At 31.1% G+C, this 16996-nt stretch overlaps 2 protein-coding genes across 4 annotated transcripts in view; one reads left to right on the top strand and one right to left on the bottom strand.

Annotated features, from left to right (window-relative positions):
* The window catches only part of LOC105146070 (uncharacterized), a 184457-nt gene that overhangs the window by 123004 nt on the left and 44457 nt on the right, over positions 1–16996 (bottom strand). The gene's annotated exons all lie outside the window — the stretch shown is intronic.
* On the top strand, positions 1888–8072 carry LOC147910780 (protein GVQW3-like). Its single transcript, XM_087406151.1, has one exon. The coding sequence runs from the start codon at positions 4452–4454 to the stop codon at positions 4974–4976; it is 525 nt and encodes a 174-aa protein (XP_087262277.1). The 5' UTR covers positions 1888–4451; the 3' UTR covers positions 4977–8072.

The raw sequence follows: 16996 nt of genomic DNA, 5'->3' as shown, positions 1-16996 counted from the left end.
GTATATTTTATATATATATATATATATATATATATATATATATATAAAAGAATTAATTGTAGGAAAATATATTTAAGTCAAAAACTTCTTGATAATAATGTATATTGCATAATTTTTATGAACAATACTAAAGAATTTTAACAAAATTATTTCGTTAACGTTATTTCATTAGAGAAAATTTTTGTAAAAGAAATAAATGACGTAGCAATCGAAAAATTTTGCTGATAAATTTTTGATAAATTATTCCCAAGATGTTTTTTTTAATAGTACAAATATTAAATTGTTGAGGAAAATTAGCATTCACAATAAATTTTAATTTTTTTTATATTAGCATATATTACTTTAATTAAATCTTAACTTTAAAAAAATCTAAATGTGAAAATTGAATAAAAATTTTATTATATATTCGCGAGCGTTTGCAATTGCAAGGAACTTATTTCTGAATAAATTTTTTATTTTAAATGTTAAATTAAAAATTATTAAAGTTTTTGTATGTTAATAAAATATAAATTCCGAATTGAATAAAAGAATTTTAGTACAAAGTACAAATTAATAGATAGAAATACTATATAAAATTTATTATTATTAAATCAAATTATTAAATAATTAAATAAAATTATATATTGTTTTACTGTGTATGTATCTATAACAACTATATGTTACTTTAATTAAATTGCAGAAAAAAATAACAAAACCAATTTATTTCAGAATGACAAAATCTATGAATAATATGTAAACATAATACTTAATTAGCAATACATGGAAATTTATGAGAAATAATATTATGTTACACGGAACATGTATATTGTATGTATGATGTTCTTGTATAAAACAAATACAAATTTAAGAAACCATGAAAAAGGAAAATTAAAAAGTAAACATCTCTACGTGGCTCAAAGTGGGCGTGTTCAAACGCATGATGAATGTCACTGTCACTCTGGAAACACATGTTTCGCTTACGTAGGTACTGAAACGCAACCAATGTTTGTCTACCAACCAACCCGCTAATTATCGGCACCGTTGTCGCTGCCTTTGTCGGCTCCGACACTTTATAAAAATGTGGATCTTTGATTTAATTTCCACAGGCATATGATTTCCAAGAAGCATATGTTGTACATTATGTTTCTCTTTACTGAAGAGACAGACAGACTTCTAAATTGTCTTTAAAAACAGTAAACTTATTGTATTACAATAACAATAAATTCGTTAATTTGTATCAATAATAAGAATTAATATAATAGGAACATAAATTAGTAATCTTAAACAGTCTAGCTCTTAAATACTTGTATGATTCTGTGTGAATTTATATACTACGTATATGTATTTCTTTGTAACGCGCGCCGAAATGATTTTTCGATCTTGAAACAATAATTCTACTAAACTACCGCAGTAATATCATGAGTTAAATTGACTAGCAATTTAACAATTTGATGCTTTTTTCGCATCTTCGAACGATCTTAATAATGCAGAGTGACATATTAAAATCTGTAAAACATTAATTCTTGTCGAAAAATATTACCTCGCCGGGAATCAAACCATCTCTTGATTTCAGGACGAGCGTTCTAAGCCTTTAGACCAGCGAGGCTTTAGTAATATTCTTTGCAATAATTGGCATATAAAGAAACATCTATTTAGGCGACGTAAATAAACAATATAATATATGATAGGATCATACATATGCCGTGATAACACAAACTATAGAAATCAATGCCTTAAATGGTCTACAAAAAACGTTTTTTGATCTCAGAAATTCTTCATATTAAAAAACAAGATAACAGTCTCAATTTTCAAACAGATACAGATGGTGTACACAAAGCATATATATACCTATTATAAACAGAATTTGATTTTGTGGCACTATTATTTACCATTTATTACCTTGTTATCAGTTATACTTTGAACAATCATAACAATCACACATGACTAATGTCAAACTATCTTTCTTTTATATGCATCATATGTGAGACAAACTCATAGATTATTGAAAACTGGAATTTCTGAACACAAAAACCATATAAATCGGAACATAAATCAACAATCTGTGATTACAGACCATAGACTTGACTACTCGCATGATTTCGACTGGGATAATGTGATAATCTTGGACGAGGAAAAAAATTATAATAGATGCTTGATTGCTGAAGCAATTCATATTAAGCAACAGATTAACAGGGCTAAATCTACAAATAGAATCAGATTTTCTTGAACCCGTTATTATGATATTGTTAAGAAAAATCATATTGCTTCTTGACCTATTATTAGTATAAGAACATTTGTTTATATATTGTCTTTTCGTCGTCATTATCGCTTTAACTCTCAACCGACATAGTCACAAAATTTTCGCTTCAATATAATTTTCATTTGTCACAGCAGCATTAAAAAATCTCCCCATATCATTCTCATGTAAGTTAAAATATTGTATAACACTATTACTCGATTCCTACGATATAAATTTGCACTGTATTATTTTTTCGATATAATTCAATTCTTTATATTTCGCATTATTCAATTTTAATTTGCATATTATATTCAGCTAACGTATATTAAAAGGTCACATCGTTCTAAATTAAAAATCTGTACATAGTCTTACAATATTCTTACAATTCCTTAATATAAAATTTTTCTTTCTGTGTAATACACTGCGAGTCATTTTTATCAAGAATTAACAAAATCATAAGAAAATTCTTAATAAATCTGTTAAGAATCCAATAATACACAACGAGAAAAAAATGTAGACTATGGTCCATTTGTGATACAATATAATAGTCTTTTTATTTTATAAGTTATTATAAGCAAATTCGCAAAGATAACAAGCATCTGACTTACATGATGTCAAATAACGAAAAATTTTTAATTTAGAACGAATGTTTATATTATTGTAAGATTGAAAATGACTCGATTGGAGTTGAAACGTTTGTTTATTTTAATTATTTTGTATTAATTTTGCTTATTTAAATTAAAATTCTTTTATACGTTATTGGCTCTTTGCCTTTCTTTTATACTACCTTTTGTTATAAATACAGAGTCTTTTTAATACTTTTAACGTATATTATATATTTCATCTCTTGTATAATATATTACATTATGTATATTTAACACAATGCTATTTTTTATATTTTTCATAATTTATATCTTTCATATTATATCTTTCAAAAAATTTTTTATCATCTTTTTTTATATCTTGTATATTACATTATGTACTTTTAATACAATGCTATTTTATATTAAGTACTATGTAGCATTTGTTTTTCATACTGTTCTGACAAATGTAGATTAATATTAGATGGCTTATCAGATGACGACACAGATGTTTGGAAGGCATTTTAATTATATATGACTGTCATTTATACATTGGTTTATCTAACAACCGACCATAAATTAGGACAAAAGTCCATAAATTAGGAGTATTATAACATTGTTATAATACTCCTAATTTATGGACTTTTTCTTGTTCTCAACTTTAATTTCTGCAATAATTAGAAGATGATCATTAGGCAAGACATCATGCGCTGTTCACTCGTAATTATAAGACATTCACTGTCATTCGATATATTCATGTATTATTAATAGCTTATAATTATAATTTGCATTGATAAGGATCTAAATAATTGGTCGAAACGTACGTATATATATTTATTAAATATTAATAAAAATTTCTTTGCGCACCATTAACCGCGTTGGATCTGAAGTAGTCTTTGTTTCCTATCTTTCTTTTATTTTAAATAACTTGAAAACTAATTTTATTTTAACTTGACAATTACCATAATTATCACTTTAATTTTATAACGTTTGACATATTTATTTGGCTACAATACTTGACTACTAATTTTGCATTGGAGTGATAATATGCTAACGATTACGACCTTTGACCTCACAGATGAGTTTTTTATCAGAGTAGCGATTTTACTTACTTAATTAATGTTTTCAAATGACTTTAACAAATTAATTGTTACATTAGAATATCCAGATGCTCTCTTTCACGATCTTTCAACCGTTTGAACAACTTTTAATACTCTGGGAAAATTTTCATCTTCGACCTCTCAAGATCTTCTGATAATTTTCGACTATAACTTTTACTGCGTTTTACATTATTCTCCAAAGAATTATTAATTTTTCATACATCTAAGGATGGCTCAATCTAATAACCGAAACATGATATGCGAATTTTTGTAATGTGAATTTTTGTAATGGGAAGATTTTAATTCGAATATTTGTAAAGTATAAAATAATTTTTTTTTTCTTTAATATATGTACAAGGGCAAGTCAATAAGTTCTTAGAAAATCTGTCAAAGGGCACTCGCAGTGCCCTCATGTCACATTACCCTCATGTCACATTACTTTTTGACAAGTAGCATCTCTCAGCTGATTATTGTCAAATTTTAAGCGGAATTCATCATGTGGTTTCATTTCCGTAGACGATTAAAGCGAACAACCTTTGTATTTTTTGCAAAATGGAAAAAAATGAGTTTCGTGCAGTGATCAAACATCTACGTATGAAAGATTTAACACCGAAAGAAATCAAAGCCAAGTTAAATAATGTTCATAGCACATCTGCATCAGCGTTTGCGACTGTATACAATTGGATGAATAAATTTAAACGTAGTCGTACATCCACATGTGATGCATCTCGTTCGGGACGTCCAATTGAGGTTGTTACACCAGAAATCATCGATAAAATCCACGATATTGTTTTGACTGATCGACGAGTGAAAATGCGCGAGCTTATTGAGGTCACAGGCATATCACATGGCACAGTGATTTCAATTTTGCACGAATTGGGTATGAAAAAGCTATCGGCAAGATGGATACCGCATTTGCTCACTGTGGACTATAAGCGCGACCGTGTAACGATTTCAAAACAATGTTTGGAGATGTTTCAACGTAATCCAGATGAATTTCTGCGTCGATTCATTACTGTGGACGAAACATGGATCCATTACTTCACACCCGAGACGAAGAAACAATCAAAACAATAGACTTCATCGAATGAACCAGCTCCGAAGAAGGCAAAGACCGTGAAGTCGACCGGAAAGGTGATGACCACAGTTTTTTGGAATGCACGCGGTATAATTCATATCGATTATCTTCCGTTGAAGCGATCAATGGCGATTACTAAGCAACCTTATTGGATCGTTTCAACAACATTTTAAAGAAAAAATGTCCCCATTTGGCGAAAAAGAAAGTGCTCTTCCATCAAGACAATGCACGGGTTTACACGTGCCCGGCCGATGGCCAAATTCAATGAATTCCGCTACGAATTGCTTCCCCAGCATATTCGCCAGATTTAGCCCCCTGCGACTATTTCCTGTTTCCAAACCTCAAGAAATGGTTCGGAGGAAAAAGATTCATCACCAGAGAGCAGCTCATCGCCGAAAGAGAGGCTTATTTTGAAGGGTTGGACAAATCATATATCATATTATTCGGACGACTTGAAAAAGTTGAAGAATCCTTGGATCAAGTGTATCGAGCTGAAAGGAGACTATGTTGAGAAATAAAAATGAATTGATAAAAAAAAATGTGTTTTACTATGTTTTTCTAAAAACTTATTTATTTTAATCGTAACTTTTTTATTTTAATTTGATAATTATTTGACTCTTATTGCCCTATCAGTATATTAACTTTGTCTGTTATTAAAAATCATAGAATTGAATTAAATCGATTTTGATTGGGAAAATGTCCAAATCCTGGATTATGAGAGATCTCTAAATAAACAATTAATGAAAAAGCGCATATACACATGCAAAAGAATGGTTTGAATTTATGATTTAATACTGATAGATTACATCATACTTATGCTACAATGAGAAACAAATTGACCAATTAACTCGCTTCTTAAATTTTTTGCTTATACATATTGTATTTCATAACTTTACTCTTACTTACTACTATATTTTATGTTTTAAGTATACATCTTGTAAATTGTATTGTTAATAGAACATGTAATTGTTTGGTTTTGCGGAGTGTCTTTTTTTCAATTAAAAATCGTTCGTTAGACGCTTCAGACTATCTGAACAATACGATTGGAAATTCTATTCTTTATTATTAGGTGTACAACTTTGCTTCCGCCGTTATCCTACACATGGCTTTAGCGGTAAGTGATGGTCGAAATAAATAGATCATAGACGTTATACAATAAACTTGGACATCTCTCAACATAACCCATAGAAACATTAGTTGATTTGTGTCTGCATCATAAAGTTATTCTCGATTGAAAATGTCAGTTTACGAGCCAAATTCTCGTCATTTGCGGGAGGTTTTAATTTCCTGCTTCAATATGAAGAAATCTGCGACTGAGGCTCATCGAATGCTCTCAAATACTTATGGTGAGACCGCTATTAGTGAAAGAACGTGTCGTGAGTGGTTTCAACGCTTCAAGAACGGTGATTTTGACGTCAAAGACCGGCGTAGCGGTGGAAGAGAGAAGGTTTTTGATGCAGAATTGGAGGCATTACTTGATCAAGACTCGTGTCAAAATCAAGAAGAATTGGCATGATCATTGGAAGTGACTCAACAAGTCATTTCAAAACGCCTCAAAGTCATGGGAATGATTCAGAAGCAAGGAAATTGGGTGCTGTACGAGTTGAAGCCGAGAGATGTTGAATGGCATTTGTTTGCTTGTGAACAGCTACTTGAAAAGCAAAGACGGAAGGGATTTCTGCATCACATTGTGATTGGGGATGAAAAATGGGTTCATTACAATAACCCCAAGCGCAGAAAATCATGGGGAGTTCCCGGCTCTGTATTTGGTCATGCTCTGTATTTGGTGGGACTAGCTTGGCGTAGTGTATTATGAGTTGTTAAAACCAACTGAAACAATCAGAGGCGATCAGTATCAAACGCAATTGATGCGTTTGAGCCGAGCATTGAAAGACAAACGATCGCAATAAAACAAGAGACACGATAAAGTGATTTTGCAGCATGACAATGCTCGACCCCATGTTGCGAAAGTGATCAAGACATACTTGGAAACGTTGAAATGGGAAGTCCTACCCCACCCGCCGTATTCTCCACGTTGCTCCCTCTGACTATCACTTGTTTCGATCAATGGCACACGGCCTGGCTGACCAGCACTTCCGATCTTATGAAGAAATAAAAAATTGGATCGATTCGTGGATCGCCTCAAAAGATGATCAGTTTTTTCGACGCAGGATTCGTATGCTGCCCGAAAGATGGGAGAAAGTAATAGCCAGCGATGGACAATACTTTGAATCATAAATGTATAACCAATTTTTTACAATAATGCCTCGAATTTCGGAAAAAAAACGGCGGAAGCAAAGTTGTACACCTAATAATATGGCTAAAATGGTGAAAATTGTTAAAATATTAAAAAATTAGTTTGTTAATCTTTATTTGTCTAAACTTCTAAAGCTTCATTGACATGTTGAACTTCTCGTTTGAGTTACCTTGATATGGTTTTCTTGAGTTTGACTCGTTGCTAACTTGATATATTGCATATCAGAATCCACTGCAGTTGGGAATCTGATAGTGATTCACGTTTGACGGAAGGTTCAATGAAAATACGATGTTTGTTTGACTTAAGAGTGAAATACCCCTCAATGTTATTAAACCCGATTAAGGGTGATGTAAATCAGCTCTCTCTAGTTTGAGCTCCGAGGCTAAAACACAAAGCCGTCGACATAAAAAAATTCAATGTGGGTAAAATTTCGAGAGTTGTAAAGTGATAAGAATCACTCACAAGATGTGTATCAACAATTTACAGTCTCCGAAATCTTATGCACATTGAATTTTTTTGCATCGATGGCTTTGCATTTTAGCTCCAAAGTTGTCTTAAATTGGACAAACCTGATGTAAACGTAGATCTTGTTACACAATAGGGCTGCAAACCGTAAGCCGTAAGAAATTAATCAATTATAATCGATTATTTTTATCATATTCAACTGTAATCAATTTCTTATGGATTACGATTTGTAACTCTATTGTATAACAGGCCATAGTCATTGAGTCGGTAGCATCAACATATAGTACTGGACGAAATATAGTATCAAAATCATTTCGACAGACTTAGAAAAAGATAGAATGTTTGGGTAGTAGAGTGAATCATGTAATCAAGGGTTCTGAGGCATTAAAAAAAATATCTCTCAGGATCTTTAGGAAAACTGTGAGACATTTATCATGTTTATAAATAATATAAATATAACCATAATTGTTAATCTCGCTTTTCATATGCTGCATATAACTACAGGGTGGGCCATCTATTGGTACGTTTTTGAATTTCGTCGTATGGCAACACCGAACGAGCTACAGACCCGAAATTTTGACAGTTTATTAGTCATACCGTCCGCGGCACGAAACAACATGTTTTCTCTTGAAGAGCGTTTTGAAATTTTAAAAACTTATTTTCAAAGTCAGTGCTGTGTCGCCGAAACTGTACGAATTTTGAAAAGAAATATGGGTCGTGATAGAGCACCCACCGAAGGAGCTATACGCAAATTGGTGAGGAAAGTTCGTGAGAAAGGGATGTTAGTGGATGACAGAAGTGGTCCCAGAGCTCGGACAGTGCACACACTCGAGAATATTGAGGCTGTGGCCCAAAGTATGAGACAGAATCCGACGACTTCAACTCGACGCCGATCGCAGCAACTGAGCATTAGTCGCACCAGCCTGAGGAGAATACTGCACAAAGACCTCGGATTCCTCTTATTCGCCTACAAGATCCAGATGACTCAGGAGTTGAAAGCAAATGACCATCCGCTTCGATATCAGTTTGCTGTGTGGGCTATAGACCAGCTCAATAATGACGTCGATTTTGGTCGAAAAATCATCTTTTCGGACGAAGCTCATTTCCATCTCGGCGGATATGTGAACAAGCAAAATTGCCGGATTTGGGGCTCGGAACAGCCACACACAATCGTAGAGAGACCAATGCATCCTCCAAGAGTCACAGTTTGGTGTGGATTTTGGAGTGGTGGCATAATTGGCCCATTTTTCTTCGAAAATGATGCTGGAAACGCCGTTACCGTCAATGGCGAACGCTACAGAGCCATGTTGACCAACTTTTTATGGCCTCAAATCGACACTATGAATGTGGACGACCTTTGGTTTCAACAAGATGGCGCCACATGCCATACAAGCCGACTTACCATCGACCTTCTGCGCACCAAGTTCAACAACCGCATAATCAGCCGTTCAGGAGATGTCAATTGGCCTGCGCGTAGCTGCGATTTGACACCGCTGGACTTTTTCCTGTGGGGTGCCGTTAAAGACCGATGTTATGCGGATAATCCAGAGACAATTCCAGCTTTGAAAAACAATATTACGACTGTTTTGAGTGAAATTGGCGCCGAGGTAGTCCAAAATGTCATTAATAATTGGGGTGACCGAATGGCATACTGTAAGGCCAGTAGAGGGAGCCACATGAACGAAATCGTTTTTCATTCTTGACGCGGATACTTTTAGCTTCACAACAAAAAAAAAATTAATAAAAAATATCAATGTATGCTCATTTGATCGCATTTTTAAAAACGTACCAATAGATGGCCCACCCTGTATAAACATTAATTTTACTTACGAATAAGTTGATACATCTGTACTCAGAGTGTTAGTTTTACATAAATAATCTACACATAGAAATATTTCTTAATTTTATTTTGTATCTAATATAATATAAATGTGTAATTCCGATTTTAATGTGCACTGTATTTACTGCATTAATACCTCTGTGATGATTCTTGACTTTAAAAAATACACTACTGTTCTTCTCCTGAAATATAATTTAACCAATAGGACAATAGAAAGAGAGTTCCATTCCCAAACATTTACCTTGCTCTTTCTAGATCCGTTAAAATGATCCTAAAGCCTCCTGTTTTACCGATTAAATCATGTAATTTTTGTAAACAAATACTTTTTTCCTCCTTCACCGATTCGAAAATCTTTTTCCAGGATTAAAGTATACGCATTAATACATGTCTAGAAAGTGGAGTCTATACCGAGAACGATCAAAAATTTCAAAATTGATATATTTTTTTATCATTTCTTAGTAACATGACGTCTCAGCTGTTAAGTCATGACAATATTTGCTTGATATGAAAGCTTTGAAACCTGTACGTACGAAATAGTAATATCCAGACACGTAGCTTATGCGAACAAACAATTGTCGAATTCTTAAAATTAGTCTTACAATTAGACGCTTTATCGCGACGAATTTCTTATACAAAAATTGACTGCACGTATCATAGATTGCGTGAAATATTGCTGTGGTAGTACAAAAGAACATGTCGATATGCGGCGCACAGCGCGACCTCTGGTGATTTCGTCGGAGTACGAGCTTTGCTTTAAGATCTCCTTAAGATGAAAGATCAAAGAGATTTCGCCGTATGCTCCAGTACTATATGTTGATGAATCGGAAGCAAGGACAGTCGGTAAGTCGAGGTTGGTCGAAATCAATGAATCGGTAAGAGTTGGCATCGATGCCAACAGCATCGACGAGATAATTATTATAATTAAAGACGACCGATCTTATATCCATATCAGACTACAGATCGATGATTACGATTGACGAGTCCATCGTGATTGGCTGAAATAGAATCGGGCAACTGTCAATCGTAATCGACAACCAGTAGTCTTATATCTCTTTTACGGACGTTCGCATAACTTTAATTAAAATTTAAGTGATTAATTATTTAAGTTTTAAGTGATTAACAATTGTTATTTAATATAAACGGTCTTGTTTCCTATCTTATTGTTTATAAACGCGCGCTGAAATAATGCGTTACTTTCGATACATATCGGTTATTGCGAAAAATTATTGCTAAGGTCTCGGTAGTCTAAAGGCTCAGGACGCTCGCACGGAATGCAAGAGATCCGGGTTCGACTCCCGGCCGAGGCAATATTTTTTCGCAATAAGTTTATCATAGTTTTTTAAGATTAATTTGGGGAATTTTGGGGGGATTATTACATTTCAGATTAATTGCGTTAATGTCGACAACCATATCGACACATAATTATTATTTCTGAAATTAATTCATTCGTTTGAATAATATATATATTAGTTCAACATCTTAATACTTAGACCGTAGTGGCGCTTAGGATGATAATGTCGCTATGTTTATTTAATATAAACGGTCTTGTTTCCTATCTTATTGTAAATTAACTTTAATTTCGGTTCAACTTACTCTTCGTATTTTTCTAATTCTAAAGATTAGAAAAAGATAAAGAGTAAGTTGAATCGAGATTAAAGTTAATCTACATTGATAGAAATGGGCATGAGAGTAGATTGATAATATAGTACCTACTAATTTTATTATTTATTAATTTTGTAAACATGTATAGACATGTAGATATATTTGAAAGTATTAAAACTCAACAATACTCGATTTTTATTTAAAAGTGTGATTTTAATGATATCGTCCAAGTTTGATTATTAATAGAAATGGTAACTATAGAAAAAAAATTATAATTTTGCGGCAATATATAAGATATTATATTTAGAAAGAATATATGATAATAACATAAAGAACCAGCAATAGGAACTGATTATCAATTAGCGCAATTCTTCTTAATATTAAATATATAAATCTTGACTTTAAATGTTTCCACTCATAGTTTGAGTCTTCATCAGCAATCTTTCCCCCTAACGCAACGGTTGGAATATTTCATCACAAAATAATATCTCCAATGTTTTTCCTCTCAAAAAATTAAACCGTTAACTGTTGTGAGGTAAGTCATATACTCACAAAATTAAAAAGCTGAGTGGCAATGAAATCAAGCTCACAGTCGACGTCTCTACATTGAACAATAAATATATCGTATGCAATATTTTGTACATTGTTAATATGTTAAAAATTTTCGTCAAAATTTTAAAATAATAACTAAGAGAACAATTTGTGTCTTACCATTTCGACAGTCGATCAATATTTAAAATCAAGGTTTGTATATTTAATATTAAGAAGAATTGCGCTAATTGATAACCAGCATTGATTCCTATTGCCTATACTTTATGTTATTATCATATATTCTAAATTATTTCAATTAAAAAAGTCTATAAAAAACTTATTAGTTCTTTGTTATAAAAATATAAATATTAATCGGGCTTCCAAAATTAAAAAATACAATACAATACATGGATAATAAGAGCATATACACAGCGCAGATATTGGTGTGCGAATTTCTATATAATTAACAAATATTTCTATGTAGGATATAAATGTACAATAATTGTCTGTACCATATTATTTGTACACTTCAGTTTTCTTCAAATCATCATCATATCCATAAATACAGTCGTAGATATTTTGACAATGTTCTTATGACAATGTTGTTCAAATCTATGTAAGACTAAAGATGGCTATTCCCCAGAAAATAGGAAAATACTCATCCTCAGTCTTACATAGATTTGAATTCCAACATTGTTATAAGAACATTGTTAAGACATCTACGACTGTATTTATGGATTCGCTAATGATGGTTTGAAGAAAACCGAAATATACGAATAATATGGTTCAGAATTATTATACATTTATATGTAGATCTTATGTAGATCCTATATATCCTGTGTATATGCTCTTATTGTCCATATATTGTATTGTAAATTTTTTGTTAGTTTGTAATTTCTCATATCTACTAATGATATTGTGAAATAGGTAGATATATTTTTATATATTTTTGGCCTGGCTGATTATCGCTATCTGAGTCACAAAGATTGTTATCAATATTGCACCCAAAAAATGTCGAAATTCGGAAAAGGCCTTATTACCGAACATAATTTTATTAATATTGGAACCACTAAATTGAAAAATTATTAAACTAATTTTGTCCAGTTGTTATACATAATATTTTTGTATATTGAATGAAATTAGAAATATTAGATAATTAGATAATAACTATATTAGATATTCAATAAAACTGCTTAAATTTTTATCAGATTTATTTCCAAAAACATAAAATCTTTAATTATATCTTTAATTATCTTTGTACATTCTTGGAATAAGAATAACTTCGTTTGAATTCTGTGTCACGAATTAAAATGAATTCATTATCCAAGAAATTTTTTCGATTGAAAAGTATAAGATACTCACTTTCTTTGAATCCCGGATGAATTTGAGGTTTTCAGATCTTTTTTGGATTAAAAAAATAGCAATTACGTCATTTTACTTATCATAGATTAAAATGGACAAATGAAACTTTTTTTCAATTGAAAGAGTAGGAATCCCATTAATTTCAATCCCACGTCACGGATTAAAATGGATTCAAAGAATCCTTAAATTTTAATTGAATTAGAATAAATTTAAAAAGTCAAAGATTTGGATTCAGTGATGACCACACGAATCCATTTCTATCGCTTTTCGAATACTGAGTCATTATTAGGTGCTTTCCAGCAAGGACACATCCAGCAAACGAAAATGGATTAAAATGGATTAAAATTTTATAATCGTACTTTAAATCCATGAAAATAAATTGAGTGGAAAATTTAACTACTTTAAATTGGTATTAAAAAACGCACCTTAGTGGGATTCGAACGCACCTTAGTGGGATCTCTGGATTATGAATCTTCTATGTTATTCGCTACACCACTTCTTGAATTGGTAAATGTGTTATTCACTCTCTACTTCAATTACAACCAGCTAAACTAGTAACAAAATTATATAGATATAATAAAAATATCATCATTTAACAGATATAATAAAATATAAACAATTTACATTACTATGAGACAACATTGGGTGTCAGATAATTTAATCTCGCTTGAGCAATGTCGATTAATCTAATATTCGGGTTGTTTGACTTGGTTTGTGATGTTCACATCGATCATTCATTTTACTTCTAATCAAAGAGAAACAAAAGAACATAGCTCAATTATTTTTACGTTACAACTTTTTTGAACTTAATTGGATTAAAACGAAAAATTTCCTACTTATAATTTTGAATAATTTAAGTAGCATTTATGGTTCATTTCTAAATAAAAATTTTTTTTATTCAATTAGATTGAAAAACTGCATTTTATATTCAGAATATTGAATCAAGCAGTATTCACGTTGCACAGAAATTGCTGATGTTATTTTTTAATTCAACCGAATTAAAAAAAAACTTCCTATTAAACTGTACCTCCTATTCACAATTCTGAATTGAGTAGTATTCACGATGTGCACAGAAAATGTTAATATTATTTTTAGATTGAAAGGCATAGAGATATGCTCTATGCAATTCCTGTAAATGAATAAAAATGCATTCAGGATTGAAAAGGATTCATTTTAACATTCATGAAAAATATTTCTGTATTTCTGAAAAATCTGAATCCATTTTAATCCATTCTCGTTTGCTGGGCAGTCAGACACTGTGTAACACAGTGAATCCTTGTTTACATAGGCAAACAACAAGGATGTAATGATTTACTGTGATGTTACACTGTGTCTGACCTAATGAGAAATGACAATGGAATCGACGTCAATTTGACGTTAATTTCAATGTCGAAGATATCAATTCGATGTCGATTCCATTGTCATTTCTCATTGGGAATTGTGTCTCCCTTGCTAGATAGTACCCATTGATGTCCGACGTACGATTGAAGATCCAACTTAAGATCGAGTTGAGTTTCACAGGGTCATTCTGTGTCTTTCTAAGTCATAGACGGGAAGTATGGACACTGTTACACAGTGTTACCTGTGTTCCTCGTTGAAAAGTACTCATTACCTGTTATTACTGGTTATTGAAAAAAGTAACTCGTTTCTTTATTCATTAATAATGAATTAACAACGAGTTAAAATAAAGCGTTATTTTCTATCTCTAAAAATTATTTTATTTTGACGGAAAAGAACACGTTATAATTATGATGTTCAATATGTATGATTCAAAGACGCATCGCTCATATGCAGCCATGGCGAGTAGTAAACAATTCCTCGTAGCAACCTCTCGTAGCACTCGTAGCAACCTATGACCTTGGTCGGCCACATCTTGCCGCGCATTTGTATTTGACTAGTAGGCCGGACTAATAATAGATGATTTTTAATAGTTAATAACTCGTAAACTATTGCGAAAATTGCAATGTGGTACAGGATTTTTCGACTCATTGTCAGTAATCTGCTCTATACCTGTCCACAAAGAATTATGAGATTATTATCGGACACTCTATATATTTCTGTTATTTGTTATTTACATTTACAACATATTATAAATATTAAGTATACTAATATAAGTATATAAGTATACTAATATAATAAGTATATAAATATATTCTAAGTATAATACTAAATATAAGTATAATACTAAGTATAAGTATATTCAAACTTATAACGGTCAAAGCTAGATCTTCTAAATGCCTAAATAATTCACAGTGAATTATCTATATCTTATATATGTACATGCATATATACCATATTTTTGTAATTATTCAAACTGCGTGCCGAAATTTTTCCGGACTTATAATGTATCTATTATTTGTTATCTTATACATTATATTCGATTATGTTAAGCTTCATATTTTTTAGTTGTACTTTTTTCTTGTAAAAAAAAGTTTGAAAATAAAGACATTATTATATGGGTCATATCCCAAATAGCAGACAATGTTTTTAAAAATATTTTGAAAAACATTTAAAAAACATTTTTCAAAACATTTTTCTAAATGTTGAAAATAATGGGTTAAGTCTTCCTTTTTCATTAAAAGGGCGTTTATGTAAAGGCGTTTATTTAAAAAGTTTTTTTTTAGATTTAAGTATTTTTTTTTTTACGTTAGAAAAATTCTTTTCATCATTTGAAGAAAATTTGAACAAAATTGGAAATGTACATTGTTAAACATTTTCTTTAATTATTTTTTTTTTATTAGTGTTATCACCTAAACCTTAAACAACTTTATTAATTGTGTAAATGTGATACTAGGGTATATAAGCAATAGCTAGATTACAGTTGCGAAAACATAATATTTCAAATAACATCAAATAAAATAAAAATACGTTTCGACTAGAACATTCGATCATTATCAATGTTGATATCATAAATATAAAAGTACATCTTAAACGGTTACAAACGCAAATTATATTAAACTGTAATTACATATAATTAATTCAGTTGTCAAAATTAAAATGATGGTACGCAATCTAATGTACAAAATCTACATCATCTCTCTGTTATCGTAAATGTTCAACTGTAAGCACATTGAAAGCAAGGTAATATAATGTGCTCGCAACTCCAAAAAGACTATCTGATTGCATTAATTATCCTACTCATGATATATTCACAAGAATCTTTATAATAAATACATTAGTGTGAAATATAAATAAGTACATAATAAACAATAAAGATGTAAAAATTCTTATGAGATCCATAGATACAATAATGAAATTATTATATTAAAAAAAGAAAAATATGTCAAATTAAATAAAAGAATAATTAATAAAAATTATCTTCTAATTTTATGAATCAGGAATGTCTAATTGCAATCTGATGAAAGTTATAGAATACATGGAAAGCTCAGACTAGTTATTGTTTAAAGATTTTGTGTCGACGTTATACTTAAAAATGCTTGCCAACAAATGACTAACAACCAAAGAGACGTGACACAAGGAGGAAGGGGAAGATTCAACATATTCATTTGTCGGAGAGGGAAAAGAAAATTTTAGGATGAGGAAAGTAAAATGCGATATATTTCCGGTAGGGATTCCGTATCATTTTGTTTATTTAAAGCGTTTTTTTTTTCTCTTAATAAAAACCATTTCCGAAATCAACCTCTTATTGTTCACTATCCAAAATTTTTACATCCTTCCAATCAAAGTTATGATCCAAATTAATTCTATGATTGGAGATAACGGACGATGAATCCGTCTTTTTATTAATATCCTTCATATATTCAGAAACTTTTGGTTTCCAATTGCCAGTCTGGTCGATATACGAAACGTCACAATCATGACATGAAATTTTATAAACCGTCCTGACATGACATTTTTTCCAGAGAATCCTAACCCGTGGTGATAAACTTATTTAATTTATTCGGAATAGCAGATTTGAAGTTAGCCTCTTTAGCAATATGTGAGAAAGACTCGAAAATAAT

Source organism: Acromyrmex echinatior, chromosome 1 (assembly GCF_024713525.1).
Source record: "Acromyrmex echinatior isolate Ae372 chromosome 1, ASM2471352v2, whole genome shotgun sequence".
Taxonomy (NCBI): Eukaryota; Metazoa; Arthropoda; class Insecta; order Hymenoptera; family Formicidae; genus Acromyrmex; species Acromyrmex echinatior.
The sequence above is the reverse complement of the archived record's forward strand: the minus strand, read 5'-3'. Positions and strand labels throughout refer to the sequence as shown.

Coding starts and splice junctions, on each gene's coding strand:
- LOC147910780 (XM_087406151.1), top strand. CDS start 4,452: ATGGAAAAAAATGAGTTTCGTGCAGTGATCAAACATCTACGTATGAAA.